The sequence below is a fragment of the Notechis scutatus genome, chromosome Z (assembly GCF_049901735.1).
Source record: "Notechis scutatus isolate UNSWTSFEM ecotype Mainland chromosome Z, rNotScu1.2, whole genome shotgun sequence".
NCBI classification, from domain to species: domain Eukaryota; kingdom Metazoa; phylum Chordata; class Lepidosauria; order Squamata; family Elapidae; genus Notechis; species Notechis scutatus.
The window spans coordinates 52,678,003-52,700,940 of record NC_142025.1 but is presented as its reverse complement, the minus strand read 5'-3'; the positions used below and the strand labels follow the sequence as shown (position 1 = coordinate 52,700,940).

At 34.9% G+C, this 22,938-nt stretch overlaps 1 protein-coding gene across 7 annotated transcripts in view; it reads right to left on the bottom strand.

The window, feature by feature from the left end:
* Nucleotides 1–17: 17 nt before the first annotated feature.
* The window catches only part of CNOT10 (CCR4-NOT transcription complex subunit 10), a 55,583-nt gene continuing 32,662 nt past the window's right edge, over nt 18–22,938 (bottom strand). For 3 of the 7 annotated variants that reach the window (XM_026686570.2, XM_087946103.1, XM_087946104.1), the window contains 12 exons: nt 20,376–20,493; nt 19,421–19,570; nt 18,342–18,544; nt 16,727–16,848; nt 15,608–15,781; nt 13,909–13,989; nt 11,805–11,918; nt 10,877–11,007; nt 10,051–10,086; nt 9,336–9,463; nt 6,440–6,515; nt 18–300 (listed from right to left, as the gene is read on the bottom strand). In XM_026686570.2, coding sequence (XP_026542355.1) covers nt 146–300; nt 6,440–6,515; nt 9,336–9,463; nt 10,051–10,086; nt 10,877–11,007; nt 11,805–11,918; nt 13,909–13,989; nt 15,608–15,781; nt 16,727–16,848; nt 18,342–18,544; nt 19,421–19,570; nt 20,376–20,493 — 1,488 coding nt within the window. In that variant the 3' untranslated portion in view covers nt 18–145. Of the gene's footprint in view, nt 301–6,439; nt 6,516–8,825; nt 9,464–10,050; nt 10,087–10,876; nt 11,008–11,804; nt 11,919–13,908; nt 13,990–15,607; nt 15,782–16,726; nt 16,849–18,341; nt 18,545–19,420; nt 19,571–20,375; nt 20,494–22,938 lie in introns of those variants that run through there. The other 4 variants (XM_087946105.1, XM_026686571.2, XM_087946102.1 and 1 more) reach the window with 3 other exon arrangements.

Sequence of the window (22,938 nt, the reverse complement as noted above, 5' to 3'; positions counted from 1 at the left end):
ATAAAATGAGTCTTAAGTCTTTCTATAGATTTTATTTTAAAATGGAAAAAAAACACCTTAATGTATGATATATGATATATATAACAGTTTTTCAAAGTCATAAAACAAATCTTAAGTGCTCCCTCAAAAGGGCCATTCTATTTATTCACTTCCTTTGAACAGTGGTGAATGTTGGCATCTGAATAGGTTGAACCAAGTGGGGAGGTTGGAATACAGGTTTCTTTCGTATTTCAGAGAGCATTTTCACTGAAGGGAGAAGCTGGTTTCTTTTGATGATTTGCAATGCCAGTTGAGTATTGCCTAAAACAATTTCAAAATTTATTAAGATCTGAAACATCAGGCACACTTCACAAAATTTAACTGCCAGTAAATTTTTGAAATTGCAGAGGGAAACATTTTTTTTCTTCCATAGACACACCTGCTTTATCTAAATATTTGCATCAAAATATGAAGAATATACCACTATTATCTCTTTTCAATTTATAGAAATACAAATAGACTTCACAGAGTTATTGAGGGGAAAATAGGAGAAAGGTGTGTGGAGTATGCTCACACTTTTAGTAATTTATGAAAATAAAGGTGGAATATAAATAAATGAATAAATAATGGATAAAAATACACCTCCTAGTCTTCAATTCATAAACTTACTTTAGAATCAATATGTGCTTGATTATTAACTGATTAGTCTCCTAGACAAGAAGTTATAGGCCTACATATATAAAAAACACAATAATTGTAAGATTAAATAGAAGACCCTCCAGAATAAAAGTTAGACACTTAAACTTTTATTATTACAAAATGATTTCAAATTGAAATGCCAAGAGGAATCAAGTTTCTTCAAAATAAGTTTAAGATTCTTTATTATCTTCTGCATAGGGAGTCTACTAAATAATTTTTAAAAAAACTTTATCTCTCAGTATCAAGCAATTTTTTTTTTTTTTTTGCAATAACAGCATCTATTGTTACGGTAAATGAATTTAAAGCAAATAAATCACAACTATAACCCAAATTTGAATTTAGTATAAAAGATTAAAACAATTCATAATTAACTAGCTCTAATGGAAGAAATGAGTACCTTAATATATGAATCCTACTTGAATTTTATCAAACCTAAATATTTTGAAAAAGGCACCTAATCAAACAAAATGTTGATTTGCCAACTGTGAAATGAACAAAACCAAAGAATTATTACTTCTATTTGGTACTGAATTAGAAATGCAAACTAGACAAGGATATGATGGAGCAATTTGTTAAATATAATTCAAGTCTATATAGTAAACAGATTTGATCCAGAAAAATTAAGGAAATATAATATTAACGTTTATAGATCAACAGAAGTGAAATTCTTAACATGTAACCAAACAAAACTACTAATCAGAAAACAAATTAAATAAATCTCCCAGATTTGATGACATCTCCACAATATACTACAAGTGTTTCCAAGAAATGTTGATTAGATCACTATCCTAGGTAATTAATGAAGTCAAGAACTCCCTATGTTATGGAAAGAAGCTTTCATTTCTCTGATCTACAAGGAAAGAAAATGACAACTATTCAGAATCGTATAGACAAACTTCATTAATGAATACAGACTACAATACTTGCAAAAAGAGGATTTTTTAAAAACTGAATTAATACTTTCTGGTCAGACTGGAGTTGTCCCAGAGAAATATATGACAAGCAATATCAGCTGTATCTTGAATGTTATTGATAAAATGAGAGGGCAACTATATTCTTTCTTGATTCAGTTTAAGCTTTTGATAATCTGGAATCGTCTTCCATGCTTAACAACTCTGAGGAAGATGAATTATGGTCCAAAATTATTTAATAAAGAACAAGAAGTCAACATTTATTGTAAATGCTTTTCATCACAAAACTGTATGATAATGGTGAAATATGAACTAGAAACTGACTAAGATTAAATTAAACGGGTGCTGAATTTAGATTCAAGAACTGTTGTGCAACAAAGGAATTTTGATGAAGAAAAATATTGTAAAATACACAGTGAATATTAAATTTATTAAAATTGCTAAGATTTACAGCTGGTATATTATTCCAGTAGGGGCACCGCAGAGGATGAGATGATTAGATAGTGTCATTGATGCAATGGCATGAATAAGGGCAAACTCTGGGAGACAGTGGGGCGGGGGGCAGAGGATTCTGGCATGCTATGGTCCATGGTGGTGTAAAGAGTCGGACATGGCTGCTATATTTCTGTCTGTTTTGAAGGCAGTCTTGATGTGATGCTCTGGATTCGAATTCTTCCATGAACAGGTTTGCAATGACGGGTGACAGTGGTGATCCCATAGGGGCTCCTTCAATTTGCTTGTATCTTTGTCCTTTGTATATGAAATATGTGTCAGTTAAGCAGTGTTCTGCTAGTTCCATGAGGTATTTGGGTGGTTGGTATTCATGTTCTATTCATGGAAGAATTCAAATCCAGAGCCCTAGCCAATGCCACCCACAAACCCAAACTATGGCTAAGATACATCGATGACACATTTATTATTTGGCCCCATGGAAAAGAAAACCTAAATGATTTCCTAACACACCTAAACAGCACACACCCAAAAATCAAATTCACCATGGCAATGGAAACAAACAACTACCATTCCTAGATGTACTAGTCTACAAAAAAACAGATGGCACACTAGGACACACCATATATCAGAAGAAAACACACACCAACCACTACCTCAACGCCCAATCCCACCACCACCCAGCACAGATAAACTCCGTGGCCAAAACACTAATTGCCAGAACCAAACGCCTGGCAGACAAGACAACATAAAGACTGAACTATGCACCCTGACTAAAGTACTGACAGCCAATGGCTTCCACAAAAGCAAAATCACAGGCCTGGTCCACAAAAACACACTGAGACATAATGGAGACCTAGAAGATGAACAGACCTATGGAACAGCTGTCCTGCCCTACATAGAGGTACTACAGACAAAATCAGTAAGATACTACACAGGCATCACATCAAGACTGCCTTCAAAACAGACAGAAATATAGCAGTCATCCTAAGAAACCCCAAAGATAAAATTGACCTGGAAAACCAAGGCATATATGAAGTCCCCTGCGCATCATGCCCTGCCACATACATTGGACACACCAATAGAAGAATAAGTACCCGTCTGGATGAACACAAAAATGCAGTAAAAAAGCTGGAACACACTTCCTCACTAGTCCAACACATGAAAGCCACAGATCATAGCATCGACTTCAATGGCACCAAATCTAGCCACTATAGAAAACCCCAGCCACAGAATTATCAGAGAAGCCATAGAGATTGAAAAAAGACCTGAAAGCATGAATTGAAGAGATGATTCCACCAGACTGTCAATTATTTGGAAGCCAGCACTCACAAACAAAAAAATCTCCACACCATAACCCAGGCAAACACCTGGGCACAAACAGATCCCCCCTGATACCTCCAGCTCAAACACAATCCAACCAGGCACCCAGATGAAACCTAGCTTCCTAATAAATGATAGCCATCCATTTACTTGGAGCCAAGCTGCACTAAAAGCCTCCAATACAGGAACACAATGTTGCCAGCCAACCAAGACAAAAAAAGCCACAGAACAGACAGAAGATATTAGAAACACCAATCAAGCAGAACACAGCAAATTCCAAGACCAATAAACACAGACCAAGACTCCCAACCAATCAGGATGAAGAAAAAACCATTCTGGCACAGCAGTAGGCTGCCCCAAATTCAAATCTGAAACGGCTGTGAAAGTCTGACTCACAGACGAACACAATACAGAAGCCTGATGATGGCAGATGAGATATATATATATATTCGTAGATTTTCACGGGTACAGATATGTAGGTCTAGGTGTGTTTGCGTCTTTTCCTGTGTAAGATTAAGAGTATCTTGGCGACATTTCGGCGAGGTCCCAAGCCGAAAGCACCAGCCTGAGGATGGCGAGTGGGACCTCGCCGAAATGTTGCCAAGATACTATCTATATCTATATCTATATCTAATCTATATCTATATATCTATATATGGCATTCAGCTTTGTTCGGGTATTTTCCCACGTCATAGTAGTTGTGCTTTTAAAGTTGTAGCGACGTTTCAGCAGAATCTCATCTGCCATCATCAGGCTTCTGTATAGTGTTCATCTGTGAGTCAGGCTTTTACAGTGGTTTCAGATTTGAATTTGGGGCAGCCTATTGCTGTGCCAGAATGGTTTTTTTTTTTCATCCTGATTGGTTGAGAGTCTTGGTCTGTGTTTATTGGTCTTGGAGTTTGCTGTGTTCTGCTTGATTGGTGTTTCTAATATCTTCTGTCTGTTTTCTTGGCTCTTTGTATCTTGATTGGCTGGCATGATGAAACCTAGCTTCCTAACTAATGATAGCCGTCCATTTACCCGGAGCCAAGCTGCACTAAAGGCCTCCAATAAAGTAACACAATGTTGCCAGCCAATCAAGATACAAAAAGAGCCAAAAAAACAGACAGAAGATATTAGAAACACCAATCAAGCAGAACACAGGAAACTCCCAAGACCAATAAACACAGACCAAGACTCTCAACCAATCAGGATGAAGAAAAAACCATTCTGGCACAGCAATAGGCTGCCCCAAATTCAAATCTGAAACCACTGTAAAAGCCTGACTCACAGATGAACACTATACAGAAGCCTGATGATGGCAGATGAGATTCTGCTGAAACGTCGCTACAACTTTAAAAGCACAACTACTATGACGATGGGAAAATACCCGAACAAAGCTGAATGCCATACATGTAAGTACCCGCAAAAACTTAAGAAAACAAATATCTATCTATCTATCTATCTATCTATCTATCTATCTATCTATCTATCTATCTATCTATCTAAATGAAACTGGCTGTGACACACACTTTTGGTCCCATTGGTTTCTGTGAAATCCAAGTACAAGTACCTTATGGTATAAGCCTATGCTGATCCATCCAGAAATATTTTTTCTTTTAGTGAGACTTATTCTCAGGTAAGGGAATATAACCACAATGGAGGATCCAAGCTTGTGGGATCCAAACATATTTTGACTTAACCCCAGAGGTAGTCATTAGCAATCAGATGTTCTATTTTTTTAGGCAGGTGGGGGGAAATTAGTTAGCTGGTATATACAATGCCTACTTCAATAGTCTGGATAAAACAATCCAGTGAACTTTTATACATATGATTATACTATAAGGTACTTGTACTTGGACCACACAGAAACCAATGGGACAAAAAGCATGTGTCCCAGTCAGCTGGTCTTTAAGTAGCTTCAAAAGGATTCTGCAGGGCAACTGGGGAGTAATGCTGAAAGAGTTGCCATATGGATAATTATTATTATTTGGTCATTTTATTACTTGCTTGGTTTCATCAAGAGAGGGGAGGGACAGACAGATACATTGTTCAATCACTAAGTTGTGTCTGATTCTTTGTGAACTTTGTGTACTATAGCATGGAAGATTCCCCTGTTCTTCACTGTCTCCCAGAGTTTGCCAAAATTCATGTTCATTGACTTGATATCACTATCTAAACATCCTTCCTTGCACCTCTGGCATACAGTCATGCCAGCCACATAACCACGGGGTCATTTTTGGACAATGCTGGTTCTTCGGCTGTGAATCAGAGATAAGTACCATCCCCTAGAGTCAGACCCGACTGTGGGTGGAAACCTTTACCTTTATGGATTACTAAAATGCACAGCTCATTTTATAAAAATTGTTGAACATGTGATGATCTCATTGTCACTTTCCGTATTAGGTGGCAATATTATAAAGTTCAACCATTTTGGAAAATAATTTGCAATAGAAACAAATTTGAAAAATAGAATTTTCTTTCCAACTTCGTTTTGTATTAAATATTGCTACATCTGACATTCTTGCCAAGTATACTGAACTAGGTCTATATGTAATTATCTGCAATCTCATCCCCTACTGGAGGAAACTCATAATTCCCTCTTCAGAAAAATGGCTAATTAATCTCTTTGTAAGACTCAATATCCAAAATAATTTCATTATTTCAAAATCTGACACAGAAGTTATTCCAACTTGAAAACTATATTTAGATTACAAGACTATTTATAAGTTTTTCAAAATCAAAAATTTGGTTTGGTTTCTTCACACCAAGTCTTTAATTACCTGGAAAGAAATTACTATAATTTTTAATCTCCTTTTATTATATATACTGTGTTGACCGCTACTATTGATAGTCATATATTATTGGATATATTGGATGTTATTAATGACGTGGTTTATTCAGTTATCTAAACCCAATTAATGATACCCTGAAAATCCTAATTCCATGACACCTGTAAACTCCCTATTTTATCTATTCTGTGCTTTATTTTTCCTTTTACTGTGTTCTTTTTGTGTGTGTGTCTTTCTTCTTTCCCCTTTCCTTTATGTTTTAAAATGCTTAATAAAAAATATAATTAAAAAAGAGTAAATGTTTACCATTCTGAAGCTCAAGATACACAGCCAGTAAGATAGCTTCTGGTGGAATCTCTTTGGGATGAATGAGTGAGGCAGCCTTGTATCAATACCAAAAAGGAAATAAGAGGTAAATTAATATATTTTTAACAAGAGAATACAGTACACCTATGATGCAACAAAAGTATTTTACGTCAGATTTTATCCCCCCAAATTGTTAAAGCAAGATAGATAATTAACATGATTACATCATTTGCATTAATCTACATCATCCGTACTTGCACAAATTGACACAAAGATGCAGTTGGATGGACTTTTGGCTGACATTGTGACAAGACTTGAAGCAGTGAATGGAGGTCTCCGTTTCTGTGCAGGCATGGGCTCCGAATGGCGCCGAAAACTGCCTTGGAGGGGTGGTGAAGCTAAGGAGAGGCGCCCAGTGAGGTTCTGGGGGAGAACGCAACTCCCATGTGGGAACCCCAAGCTTGCTCTCTATGCCACAACGCAGAGAAGGGCGGCCAAGATGGCCGCTACAAAGTTGGGACCTCTGAGAATCACCTAAGCAAAGTGCTGGAGAGGAGATTGGGGACAGTGTACGGAGAAGGGTGAGAAGAATTTACTTGGTTTTATTTACTCCAAAAGACTATAATGGAGAAGATATATAAAGAAATAAATTAGCAGCGATTTGGAATATAGAAGAAAAATTGGGAAATTTTTCTTAAAAGAAAAGTTTAAAAAGAATTAATTTGGAAGAACATTAATTTGGACTTGGCGATCAGACAGGATTTGGCATGGGAAGGCATTATTTTAAATGCTGGAAATAATTGATCTAAAAGAAAATAACATTTGATTTTTGAAATAAATGGAAAAAGGGTGGCAGTGAAACTGAGTTAAAAGCGCCACTGGTTGATGAAAGAAAAATCCTGCAGATCCCTTCAAGCTAACGTTTTAATTAAAAAAAGAATAAAAGGAAGACTTAAGACCCCTGGAAGCTAGAATGTATTAAAATGAAATAGCAAGGTACATTAGAGGACATTACCCCTGGATTCATTAGTGACTTTGATTAATATTGAAAAATAAAAACTGGAGGACATTGATATAAAAATTAAAGAGATGCTGGTTTAAACAAAATAAAAGTTACTGGACATTGGATAACTGGGATAATAAGCAATATAAAGATGAATGATATATGCAAAGACATAAGGATGGACTTTCGAGCTATGAGTGAGATGTGGGACAGAGCTTTGGACATGTACTAAAATACAGAATACAGAGACTAATTCAGAAATGGCAATGGTATTAGAAGAAGAAAGAACAAAGGAGGGGGAGGAGCTAGAAAAAAGAGAAACCAGTGAAACGGAACAAGAGGAACAACAAATAATACAAAAGAAGAAAAAAGAAATTGAACTTGAGATATCAATGATTGATGTAATAAACAGGGGGTATTAAAATTGGATTGCTGATAAATGAAGTGGTTAGGAAATTACAGAAAGGAGATCAGAAGAGGGTGGGGATAAATTCTGAGAACTGGAAGAAAAAATATCAGAAAATGATGCAGAATGGAAGAAGGATTAAGGGGAAAAGCCAAAAGATGATAGAGACTGGTAAGCAAGCTAAAAAAATGACGAAATTAGATAGAAGAGAGACTTAGACATGATGGTTAGCAACGTAATAGAGGGGGACTCCACATGAAGAGGCACCTTAATAGTAAAATAAGGATTAAATAAAATGGAATAGTTGTAAAAATTGGATTTTATAATAGGTTAATAAATAAGATGGATAAATGTTTAAGGAAGATGGCTAATACTACGGTGGGAAAGGGAAGGTTAAGTGGAGTCTGATAGAGAATAGATATCATTATATAGTAGAGGATAATATTTTTAATGAATTATATATTTTGTCATTTATGTGTATAAGATAGTGAGGATATATTATTATAAATTTGACATTTTTGGCTAAAAGAAAACAAGTTGGAAAATATATTTGCGTAAAAAGGAGGAGTTAGAGGGAAGGGAGCATTTAGAAAATAAAAATATATGCAACAATGGTAAATGTAACATTGGAATGCGGTAATATAATTTAAGATGAAATTTTGAATGATTAATGAATTGATATGTATATATTAAATTGTGATATGTTGAATATAAGATTAATGAAGATAGAAATTGACTAAAATAAAGAAACTGAAATAAAGCAATTTATGAGAATATAAAGAAGAAAATTTAGTAACAGATAATAATGTAATGTTAGAAAGCTTTAATGATTAATGAATTGACATGGATAGATTAAATAGTAAATATGTTGAATATAAGAATATATGACTAAAGAAGATAGAGATTGATTAAAAATAAAGAGCTATAAAATAATGTATGAGAATATAAAGATTGGTAATAGATAATGATGTAATGTTAGAAAGCTGTCTTTGTGATTATGGATATAATGGACTTAAAATGTAAAACACACTGTTCTCTCAAAGATGTATTTAAATAATCAAAAAATAAAAAAAAAGCTTTGGGGAAAAAAAGATGCAGTTGGATATCTCTTCCTTCTAAATCATCTTTTAAATTAAGTAACTTTAAGAAAATGTTTAAACAGACTATTTCTAAGCTGTAATGAGATTTTCCCAACACATACTATGTTCAACAGGAAACATTGTTCAAGCTTTCTAACTTACAAATCATAACAGTATTTCTTTGGTTTGGTCTCTGGGATTTGCACAGAGGACAACACATATTTGCAGAAATCTAGAGAGAATGCTTAACTTCCACAATTGAGGAAAAGGTCCTGCCTTCCAACTTGTTAGGATCAAATATTGCTCCAATGAAAACAGCAAAGGTGACTCTATATCTTGCTTTAATATTGCAGTTGGCCATATTTTAACATTTTCCCCAAAAATTAAGTAAGAACCCCCCTTTTTAACCTGATGCAGACATTTCCGCGCTTTGTCATATTCGCTTCTTAAGCAGTAGGCACTTCCAAGATTGAACAGCATCATGGTTCGTGCAGATGTAACAGAACTAGGATAACATTGGGGCACTTGCTTGCCAGCTAGATTAAAATTAATACAGAATGCTATTGTTAAATTACAGTTGGTAAAATTGTATTTTATTTATTTATTTATCACATTTATATGACCCCAGATCTCATACAAAATAACTCTTATGTGAGAAAGGAGAATAAATCTACAGACTAATCAATAGTCAGAAATAGAAGAGCAATATGGCAGAAAATATTAGCTTCTCAAAAAATGCAGATAGCTTTTTAAACTGTAGCTAAGCTGATAAGTAGATTCACTCAGTGAATGTTAATAATATGAAGAAGAAACATCTCTCAGCATTTGGATCACCTGTAGGGGCTCTAGATGTCCATTCTTATGTTTTGTATTTGTAGAAACAGTTTTTATTTACTATTTAAAAAACACTTAATTAAACTGCATTTGTAAATGCAAAAAGCTATTAAAAAGGTGGAATATCTAAATCTGAAGTGATTATTAGTAAGTGCTGACAGCTTTATGAAACTCACTAATAAAATGATAAAATGGTATGATCTGTATTCGCTCTAAGTAAATTGGATACAAAGGTAATTTTTTAATTACTTCACGCTATGCAATAAACTATAAACTCGCACAAACTTACATGATTCCATGGCTTCATTTTCTCCTTTATCAGACCCTAAAGAGAAACCAAATGAAAAGATAGAATAAGCGCTTAATGCATTAAAAGTATAATATTGACAAAAATGTAATCTGGGTTGAGGGGCTATTTGAAGAAAAATTGAAACTAAAACACCCAAAGTAATCATGGTGGTAACAGTTGTAAGGACCAGTCATACTTCACTTTTTTCAATGGCAATGTAAATTTCAACAATTATTAAACAAATGGCTATTAAGTCAAAGGACTACTTGCATTGATTGGCTAGATTGGAAGTCAAGGATTACATACACTGGATGGATTGGAAGAAGTCTCAAAAGAGCAATGTCTCTCATTTGCACAAGACCAATCACAGCACTAGGAACAGCAAAAATGCTTAAAACTGGAAGTAACTAATTATTGCTTTTTGTTTTACGCTTGGAACAAACTTCAACAATGTGGATCATTTGTTTGTCCCCTTATGAGCACAAACATTTCTAATTTGGAATATTTTGCACATCTCCAATTTGAAGCAATTGCAGATCAATTTTCCAGTCTTATATACATTTACATGTTTTTATAAGATGTCTGCATTAGAATTACAAGCCAAACAATTAATTTCTGTCTAATTTGGTATTTAACAAGCATGAACTTAATCTAAAGAAGGCAGTATTTATTCTTTAGTGATTGACATGAATGCATTAACTTTAAAAATATATAGGAAGAAGCAGTCTTTTATAATAGTGTACTACTAGAAGGAGGAACCCTTGCAAGCATCATGGAAAGTCAATTGAAAGCATAACAAATTCTGATAAACTACAGATTCATTAACCTTGATCCTGCTCATTTGAAGAAATCCCCAGGGACACATCAGTGACATTCTCGGGGTTCAAGTGAGTAATAGCATCAGAGATTCTGTCCAGAGAAATAAGGGCCACTGCAGCATACAAATGGCCAAGGAATCTAAAACACCAAAAGCAGAATCAAAAAAATAAGCCTGGTGACAAGGTGCTTCATACAGGCAACTACTGTAACTAATGAAAAACAGAGAATGTGGATTCTTCTCTTAATTCACGGTACCTAATCTAGACATCAAATTCAGTAGAAAGAGATAATTGCATAAAATGGCAATTGCTCATATATTTAAGGAATTGTTCACCCCTCTTTCTTGGTTTCCAGCTACTCCTACAAATCTATTCATGACTAGAATAACTGACCATTTTGATAAAGATCAGCTGCCAGTCAAGATATTGTTGTGCTAAATACATTGTTGGGTTTCATATTCCAAGCCTGATTAGTATTTCTCACTTCCCTCACTGTAAACTCTACTTTACTCTATTGGTAAAATGAAAGAGCAAGAAAATAAAAATCAAGGTTGTGGTTTAAAGGCCCAAAAGGTGTAGAGGTATGAACATTGCATTGTCCTTTATCCACTCTATCCAAACATTTCTTTTTTAAGGATCATCCTACAACTGAACAGTGTAACACAAATAGCAATCATGGTAAAGGGTGGCTGGCTGAACAAGATATAGACTGGAACTAGGTGACTATCCCTATGCACTGCAAAATACTGTCTTTGGAAACACTGGAATTGGAAACATTGCCTACAACGGTAATAAAACAGCTTCCTATCAAAACATCTGTTCACACTCCATTGTTGATTACATTGAAGGCTGCGCCTACATTATATATAAAGAAATAAAATATTCTATTAATATGTAGCAGCAGTATTAATATCTTAACAGTAGGGACAAGCATACTTAAGTGATCCTGAGAGTTTGGGCTGCTGAAGAAGTTTATCTGAATGACTCAGAGCCATAAGGTTGTCCCCCAGTGCCAAAGCTACATAAGCACTGCAGGCAAGTATGGAACATCTGGTAGAGAAAAAGAACAGATATTTATGTATACATATAGCTATCAGGGTGAATATATTTTAGCATATTTTAAGAAAATTTGCAAAAGAAATCACTTATATTAGATCTGATCTAAGAAAGCTGACATTTTCTAGAGCTTAAACCCTCTAGTTACTAGTTAGATAATTACTGCTTTTGGCAGTTGTCAAGCTCACTTTAGCTTCAGTCACATTAAATTATGGCAGGATCTCGAGTGTCTTTATTTCTGGATCCCTGGAGGTACGTTCTTTAATTATACATGAGCAACATGAGAAGATTCTCCATTGCCTCTTCCCCATTTCCTTTATACCATACCTAGATATCATTTCAAATCTCATTCTTGAAAATCTTGCCATGGAAAGGAGGCATACAGTAATTGCAGTTACATAAAGGAACAGGATATAGGCTTTGAATTAGGGGCTAATTGTTCCTGTAGATATATTCAATAAAAACCAAGCCATAAAGATTTTGCAATGAATCAATTCCAAACATATCAAGTTCACACTGATTTTCATATGCAGACACATTCCTTAGTAGACTTTTTGTGGTATTTTATATCAATAGACCCATTATTATGCCAGATATATTCTACAGGAACGGATACATAAATCAAGTAAAGCTACTATATATAATTTTCTCAGTCTTCCTTTCCCACTGCCAGAAATAATCAAAGAATCATAGAATTATAAGCTGTTTGCAATCCAAATGTTAGGCCCCAAGAGTCCATACAAAAGCAGTTGGTATATTCCAATGGATCTCTCCCTCCTCACCCTAACCAATGTTCTCTGGCCGAAGAATCTGCTTGGATGGGGAGTGAAATATCTAAAACCAGCAAAAAATAAGTCCACTTGCCATGACACAACTTTCAAACTTCTATGAACTTAATGTAATGCTTATTAAGCATAGCATAATACTGTGGAAGCAATTGCAGCATGTTATAAATGAATAACCATTAGCATTACCTCAGAAAGATACAGCATATCATTTATTTGATAAAATATTAATATTTCTCTCTTGTAAATTTTTTCTAGTAAACAAAGGTTTTTTGGGGTTTTTGAAAACAGTCATGAGTATTCAATGGGACTAAATTATGGAGTAATTAAATTCCTCCAAACAGGAACACTCATACATGACAATAAAAATCTCTGAAAACCTTGAAGATATTGGAGTATATCTGAGATTTTGTTTGGCATTATTCACGTAACAGACTGAAAAGGGATCTGCAGCACTAAATATTAACTCTATCAAAGAGAAGAACTAAGACTATAGTGGCTTTCTAACTGCAGATTTACCATTCAGATGTTTGGGACTGTAATATTTCCAGTTACCATGGGTAGGTTAAATCATAACTTGCCCTCCTGCTGTTTCAATCAAGAACAATACTCACACTGCAATTATGTGTACTCATTGAACAAAGACCAGATGTACAATATAAAACTAAAATGTAATTTTGTCATTTCTTCATAGTACATGAAGGATAGAAGTTCATTGTTTTCTAAAAGGTACCATATTTTTTGGACTATAAGACATGTAGGTTTAGATGAGGAAAACAAGAAAAAAATAGTTTTTTGCCTGCCTGGCATGCAGCAGCACTCCCCAGGCCAAAAATGGGCCTGTTTTTGCGCTCTGGAAGTCCTGTTTTTGCCCTTCCCGGTGTCCAAAAGCACTCTGCAGGCCAAAAACAGGCAAAAATGGGACCTGCTGAGGCCTCCAGAGGCCAAAACAGCCCTGTTTTTGGCCTGCAGAGTGCTTCTGGACGCACGGGAGGGTAAAAACGGGACACATTAAGGGTTTGGGAGGCCAAAAATAGGCACTTATTTACTTTATAAGATGCACAGACATTTCCACTCACTTTTGGGTGGGGGAGTACGTCTCATAGTCCGAAAAATATGGTACTTCTTCATATTATCACTATTTGTCAGAAACTAATTGTATGCTTTTTAGCTTATTCTGGATGGATGAAAGAACTTACCGTAGGTTTTCTAATTCCTGCTTTCTCAACGGAGAAGATGGTGGAGCAGGAATAAATCTGTCTCCTTCATGACTTTTACTGCTGAAATAAAGACACCATGAATAGTATCTTAAGGATTAATAACAAGTTCAACACTTTCTAGTTACTAAGGAAACTCAAATTAAGCATGTTTAAAGAGGAATAAAAAAGGATTAGATTAATGATCACGGTGAAAAAGATGCAATAGCTTTTAAAATGCATTTTAGTAGAAAAATATTTTAAAAAATTAATATCACAACAGCTACTTTGTAGAAAACTGGAATTCAATTATTTGTATATTTAAGCAAACCCTTAAAATATGCATCAAAAAATCTATACAAAAAACCCAATACAATTTTGAATATGTATAAATATATATTTAAGCCTAAATAAGCAATAATTAAATATCTACAATAAACACTTATATCCAAAAACACTCTTCTACAGATGTAAAATAGATTAATTATTCTTCATAATTTTGGTTGTTGTCACACTTTTAAATATCATCCAAAGAAGATATATTTTAATTTTTCAGTGAATGATGATACTATGTGATAGAAGAATTTCTCCTCTCCTTTGAAGTCAAAAGAGAGATGCCACCAAGTCAATTTAAAATTGAGATGAGTGAAAGAATACATTTTAAAATGTTAAATGTTCAAGATGGCTTGTTTGAACATTTATATATTAAAAACCATTCAGCATTTTTTTCTCCAAAAACAAAATGGAAAATATGAGATAAAAACAATGTTGATCAATACTGAACTTCTTAAGACTTCATATCTTTGTTCAGATATATACCATTCAAGAATTTTTAACAAATTTATGGCACTAAATATCCTGCTTACATTATACTCTACACTACTGCTATGACATTTATGAAATAGCAAAAGGCTTTAAAATTCTGAAGTATGCCCATGCTTTACTAGTGACATAATACCAATACGTGAAGGAAAGAATAGAGAATATGCAAGGGAAAAATGAAATATTTAATTAAAATATTTAAAAAATCATTTATATGTCAAATTTTCAGTTTTTTTAAAATAAAATTGATGTTGTATGACTTTGTTTCCAAATTTAGAGCACTGTATTACAACTAGCAAATTTCCCAAAGTAAGCAATGAAAAGACAATTGAACAGGTTGCATTCTTCATGCCAGAAAAATATCTAATGTAGTCTCTAATTGAGGCCCAGCTAGGTGGTTGAACCTAGCAGACATTTGCTTAAAAATTAGGGAGATTGAATCCAGTAAGTTTTTGGATGGGGAACCACTAGGAAATCCCAGGCTGTAGACTAAATTGGGAAATTGGAAAAACATCCCAGAAAAACCAACAACAAACCATTTCTCGACTGTTGCTGAAGAAAACTATAGAAGTGTTTACAAAGTTTCCAGGAATTGAACCTGACTTCAAGGATATGTTTTCCATTCTCTTTCTTTTATATACACTGTAATTCTTTTTTCAATAACAATTGATCAAAAAAGATAAATTGCTTGTCAATTGTTCACACATTCATACACCATACTGAGAACGCAAATATTTTTCCTATTATCATTCAGTGTTACAACAGTTGTAATATATTCAAGACAACCTCTGCTTACTGTTTATGTGCAAAGTAATTTTTCCCTCAAACTCTATCCACGTTAGCTACCAAACAAGCTATGTCCAATTACTGTCTCACTTACCTGCAAGCTTCATTATTCTCACTGCTGTCATTCCCACTTAGCTGATTAACAACTTTAGATCCATTTTCTTGCTTTGGCTCCTGCTGATCTTCAGGAAGCAACAGCAAAGCATTTCTTAGACAAATTGCTGCAAACTCCATGCTGGCTACAGGAATAGCTGAAGATTGACCGTCACTTGAAAATAAAAATAAACTGTGTATTAATTTTCTCTCCCCTCTTTTATCCCATTTGTTTGCATTATGTCTATTTCATACAGAGCAATCATCAATACATTATGCTTGTTCTTCAGGTAGTTTACCACAGAGTCTGACATTGTTTTGAAGCTGAGACACAAGTGATTGGCCCAAAGATATCCTGTGGCTTCTGTGCCTAAGAGAGAACTAGAAACTGGTTCTCTTGTATCCCTAGTCTAGTACCTTAACTACTACACAACACTGTTTGAAGACACTTTCAAAATGCATCTACTTTAAAAAAATGCATTCAAGTCAATTGGAAAACTGACAAAGAAACTGAAAAAGAAAAATTTTTATTGAGTAATAATGAAAAATTGGATTAATTTATTTTGTATCCTGAAAGCATGTCTCTTTTAAAAGAATTTTAAATATACTAAATAGTTTTACTGAATCATATAAATGAATTCCACATTCAGAATATATTCAACTTTCCCAAGTCACAGTCAACTGTAAAAAGTATCCTATAAATAATAACTACATTTTATATACTTCCAATTTGTATATAAAAAAGTCTTGTGGTAAACATTAGGCCTATTTTTCCATTTATATTCATTTTTGCAAACATTTACAGCAGGTGTGTCCAACCCATGGCCCATGTGCCACATGTAACCGGGGACAGGTAGTAATGCAGCCCCACAAGATGGTAAACTTTTAAAATTATTATGTGATTTATATCCATTAATTATATTATGTATTTTATATGTGGCCCAAGACAATTCCTTTTCACTCAAAGTGGCCCATGCAAGCCAAAAGTTGGATACCCATGATTTCCTCTAAAACCAATGATTTAATAAACAAAAATAGCAAAATATAACAACAGTTAAGAAATGTTCTAATCAACTACTATTCTTTACGATGAAATAACATATTATCTCAAAGTACTTACTTATACACAATGTTCTGCACAGACTGTGATGCTAAGACGATTTTACGATGATAGCCCTGACCTACAATGGACTGTACAATCCCCTTTTTGCTTGGAAGGCCCTTTGTTTCTTGTTCCAAACTCTATGAAAAAACATTGAGAACATCAAGAGACTGACATATTCTCTTCCTGCTCCTATCCAGAATTTTATCTCCAGTCGTGGTCATGGAATGTTTATGGAGCTATTAGGGCTAGAGCTAGTACTGGAGCCAGGGTACGAGATGTTCCAAGCAGGCCAGCCTGCATATTAACCACAGTTGGGGCTATAGTTAACCTAATAGTTGGGGCTCACCCCTGCACAACTGAACACAACTGAAGAAAGAGCAATAATTGTTCCTGTCTGAAATTAAGCTTTGAGTTTCTTATGTGACTTGCATTCAACATCATCACCACTTTAATTCACCTCAAAAATGCCATCCAAATATAGCTGCCTTATTAAGTCATATGATCATAAGGAAATTCTCCCAAAATGAAAATCAAGTCATTAACCTTTTCTGATCTGAGACACAATTTAATCATGGCTTCATAATATCATTTACTGGCTTTAATATGGTGATAAGTCAACCAGGAGTTGCTAAGTGTTTGCTTCTGATATAAATTTTTTGATTCTACTATAATTTATGGCTTATGCAAATGTATGCAAACTGGTTATTGTGTTGTCATCAACAAATTAGGATGTGTCACACATGCACTTACTCAAATAGAAATTGGCAAAGTGGGTTCAGAATGAAATATCAGTGCACACCTATTTATTTTAGTTCTATGTCTGCTGACTACAGAGAGAGAAAAGAAAATTCAAAACAATTGGATTTTCCAATTTTGAGTTGAAGGATGAGAAGAGTGATTGGTTTTTCACTGATTTCTAATATGTAACATAAAAGCTTGACATCCTGAATAAACTCTCATGCCTGAGCAATTTTTCATCACCACTGAAGCATAAAATGTAGTTATTTACATTATTCAAAATCTCTCCTAGGTAAAGGTACACTGCAATTCACCAAAGCAGATGTCATCAACCTTCTTCTGCATAGGGGCATGTCTGTGAGTAGTTGGTAAGTCATTCTCTCCCTCTCTCTCAGGCGAATACACATGGGAGATGCCAATGTATGAGAGGATTATTTAATGCAAACCACAGAGATGTGTTTCTTTCTTAGGGAAAAAAAAAAGGAGACGTGGGCAAAGGGGAAAATGAAGGCATCTTCACCCTCTAATTACCAGTCTTTAGAGATTGGTATTATGTCCATAGTGAACCAAAAGTGTTGTTCCTTTCTCTCCTTAGCATAAGTCTAAGGAGAAAATCAGGCTGGCTTTCACTTCCACCTTCCATTCAGAGCTCTTCGTTTATAGAGTCATATATTTTTATTTCCCTTCTCATAATCAGACTGGCACTTTGCAGCCTCCTGAGCTCCTGTTCATATAGGGCTAGAGGAAAAAATTTTTTTTTTAAAAATGAACAATTTAAATAGTAAAATGCTAAGTTATCAAAAAGCTATTTAAAAACCCATGCTTAATTTTAAAAGGCAGTAAAATTAAATTTAATTTCCAGTGCAAAAAGACCACTGAAAAAAAATCTTACCCCTTTATTAGCAGCAATACAACATTCAGCTATTCTCAACCACAGGCGAGGATTGGAATGATAAACCTGGACAGCTTCTATCAGGCACTCAAAAGCAGCTAGTGGCCTCCCAATATGTAAAAGCTGAATGCCACAGTTATATAGCAACTCATAACGCTTGTTGGTCAGTAACGTGCACATTGGTCGTCCTGAGAACTTTTTACCTGTGATTAAAAACTGAACGTTAACTATGCAGTTTAAGAGAACAGCTACAAAGGGATATTATTGGTCAAGAACCAATTAACTTATCCTCTTACTGAAAAGAAGCTAACAAATACCAGTAATGATTAATCATTATAATTTAATCTCTTCTTGCATGTTGATTATTTAATTTGGAATGTCATTAAAATTATAGATCAAAAAGATATGAAAAGAAATAGAGTTCAAAATCATGATTCCTAGAAATCCCTTTCTTATAAAAAATTAAAGTTTCTTATTTGAGTAGAAACTCAAATGTTTTCAAATTCAGATAGAACACTTTTTAGGAAAACTGATTTCTCTTGAAGTATCAATGTGCTCACCGCCTACTGTATATTATTCCTTTTTTCTTTTATTCTCCTCTAATGTGTGTCCTTTCTGATTATATAAATTCAATTCAAAAATTCTAATCCATACAAAGGCTCAAACTAAATTTATAATTTAAATCCAGAAGAACTGTGTCACCGTTATGTCTTTTTTAAGCCTGAGGCTTATGATTACAGCCTTTCTCAACCTATCCATTAATAAATATTTTTACAGCTGATGAAGTCAATTCAACAAACAATACTCTTGGGATCTTGTGATTTACCCTAAAATATGATCTATGTATCATTCTAGATTTACATTTTAAGAAATGTAATATATTGTGTTACATATAATTCTACTTTTTGTATTTTATTCCTTAGTTGCAAAAAAAGCTAGAAAAATAATTCTAAGGCATTCCATGCATGTTAAAAGAAACCTAACAGTCAATTTCAATAATTAGGAATGTCAAAATTCTGGATTCATTTTATATTTTATTAATCTATTAATTAGTCCTTACAACATATTTATTACTTTACCTGGGTCTGTGCCACCTGTTCCAAGTTGTGCACAGGCATTATCATTTTCTTGCAAAGCCTTTTTAAAATAGAAAATCCCTAAGTTGTGTTTCCCCATAGCAAAATGGATGCAACCAAGATTATTCCAGAACATGCACCGTAAACATTCTCCTAAGAAAAAGCAATACCGAAATGAAATTATGGACTTTCTACAGGAAATGGGCAACATTTGATTTCCTGTACATTTATTTTCAAGACTACATGAAGAGTACACATTTAATTCTATTTTCTTTCACATTCACTGGTTTTTTACAAACCAGCAGTCAGAGCTCATCCGGTTCAACAATAGTAAGCCCTGCATTGACCACTGGAACTCTCCCAATATTATTTCTTCAAATCAAACTCCAAATGTTCTTCAAAAGCTTTCTTGTGTTTCTTGTGAGGAAAAAAGTTTTTTCAGTTCAACTAAATTCATACAGACTCAATGAAACATTTTAATTAATCTGAGCAGATAAGGCAACAACAATATAAGCTGCAAAATTTAATTTGGATGCAATTAACTTGAACAATGAAGTGAAAATTGTTATTATAAAAAAAGGACGTGTGTGTGTTCAGATTGTAAGTTTATCCAGATGTCACATGGCTTTAAAAGATAGTTGGAGCTGCTGGTTTAACCATTGTGAGAGTCCTGAGGCTGTACTATAAGCCTTTTCACATTTACAAGACTTAATTAAAGATGTATTTGATTGCTTACTAAATCAATGGAAGCAGTCTATTAAAGTGACACCTCTCCCAGATAAAACATTTGGAATTTATAAGATGTTCAACAATAAAATGTTTTAATATATTGCAAGTAGAAAAAAAACACATTTACAAGGAGGACAGAAAATATGAAATTGTTAGGGATACATTCATCCAAACAATGTTTTATGTCAAATCAGTGAAAGAAAAATCAAACTATAAAAGTGATTTGTACCTGTCTTCATAAATCCTGGATGTTCAGCAATATTTGAGCTGTTCAGGAGCTTTACAGCTTTCCGATAATTGCCCCTTAAATACTCAAAGTTGCTTTTCAGAAAAAGTGAAGGTGCAGACTGTGAAGTGCATAAAAAGAATAGTTACTGGAACCTTGGGGGAGCAGAGCTTGAAGCTTGAATTAATAACACCAGAAAAGCAAAAGCTGCAGAAATGTCTAAGCGTTGACTATCAGAAAGGTACCACTAAAATCTATATTTTCTAGTGGTCTAAACAGCTATGAAAGCAGTTTATTTAATATTAGACAACCTGTGACCCATTGAGTCATCATTTCAGGAATACTTCCTTTGTAGAGAAATAGAATGACCACAGGTGGGCAAAGAGCAGTGGATAACAAAAGCAACTTCTGATCTGCTGGCTTCTAAACTGACTTTCCTTGTAAGAAGCTGTCAGGGAGCATTGGAAATTACAATCATGTAACTGTTTCTGACTATAGCAGTGACTGCGCTAGCACTGAAGTAGCCAAAGGTTTGCCAAATTTAAATCCCACAGGAGTCATGGCTCATGCATTATGAGTATGTTCTGTAATCAATTTGAATACATGATTCAAAAATTGTTACCACGTGATACATAATTTTGTCCAACTGAAGGTTACAATCAATACAAAACAGTAGATTTGTACAACTTGTACAACTCATGCTCCATTGAGTCATCATTTCAGAGTTATTTCTTTACTAAACAGAGAAACAGAATGACCAAGAGCATTGGGAATCTTCCTTCCTTCCTTCCTTCCTTCCTTCCTTCCTTCCTTCCTTCCTTCCTTCCTTCCCTCATTCATTCATTTGTTCGTTCGTTCCCCCCTTCCCTTCTTTTCCCTTCTCTTTCCAGCAGGCAAATAGCTGCTGTGTGCCGGAGAAGTGAGGATTGCAAGACTGGCTGGGAAACTGTCATAGAACCCTGAAAATCAAGCTCACACAATCCAGATTGAACATTGAAACAGCCACAACCTTTTCACATTTCATTCCCTTCGGGATTATGGATTCCAAATTTTGGATACATTCTGTATATTAGGTTGCTATATGATGCATTGTTTCATCCATTAAACATCATGACAATCAGTTTATTAGTACAGAAAGATAAAGACGCTGCATAAATAGAAGTATTGAAGGAGAAATGTTCATTCAGAATTATAAGGAAGTAAATGAAATAGATGTTAATAGACATTAAAAGAAACACTAAAAGAAATATTTCTTGAGGTGCAGCAGTATCCTTCTAAAGGGATTCTAGTCCAAAGGGGTATTTCAGAATAGCTTTCTAATATTAAAAAAAGTTATATATTTTGAAACAATATGGTCCAAAATAATTTATAAACCTAAATAAACAAGAATTGCTTAAATGATTAATCAGGAAACTTGGTGCACCTTTTCAAACTAAATACTTTTATTTAAAAATAACTTAATTAATTGGAAAAGGCACAACCAGACCTCTGATTCTTTGGCAACATTATGCTCACAAGGCTCTTTTCCACAATATTGATTTTTCAGGGCTGAAATGAACAGCAGATTTTACATATGATAAATATGAAAACTAGCATAACAATTCAAAAACTGCAAGAGAGTTAAGGAAAACAATTAGGCATTTTAATCTCTAATTGTACAGCTATTTAATAATAGAATGTACCCAGTGATGGGATTAAAATAATTTAACAACCAGTTCACTGCCATAATGACCGGCAGGGTAGGTGTGGCTGGGTGGTCATGTGATTCGATAGGCATGGCCAACTCTACGTCACTCCTTTTCACGCCCGGCCTCACCTCGTCAGGTGGCTCACCTCACTCAGCCCCTCACCTCAAAGGCCTCAAGGAGATACAATTTCCTTCTCTATTTATTTACTGTTACCGAAAAATCAAACTACACTATATAATCCTATGTATATATGCCATATATGCAGTGGTAGGATTCAGCCAGTTGACACCAGTTCAGTAGTAGTTAACTTTTTCTTCAGTTAGGCAAACTGTCTGAAGCCTTGCCCCTCCCCTTCCCCCGCCACTCCTCATCTCACCTGGTCTCTCCTCACTGGGCAGCTCGCCTGAGCTTATTTCGTGTCATGACATGACCTGAGGAATGGTGGGGAAGGGGGGAGCAGAGAGGCTCTCTTTCTCTGAGCCTGTACCAATTAGCCTTTCTTTTTCCTTTTTGGTATCCCAGCCACACGACTACCACCATGGGCCACCAGCAGCTATTATACTGCAGCCACCCCAGGAAGTTTGGGCAGGGCTCCTGGTCCTGGTAGATCTCTGACCCTCCCCAACTCCCTCTTTTTGGCCTCTGCTGGGCCCATTTCCAATGCCATCTGGTACACACCGGACTCTGCAACCAGGCCTGCAGTGGCAGGGAACATGGGATTGCTCAGCAGTGGGGAGAGAGAGGGGGAAAGGGTGGCCACTAGCAGAGAGAGGAGAGTGCAAAGTTGGTGTTTCTGAGACAAGGGGAACAGGAAGCGTCTGGGTCCTGCTCACCCAGCCTCTCTTCCTCTTGCAGCCACCTTGTGCCCCAACTGGCAT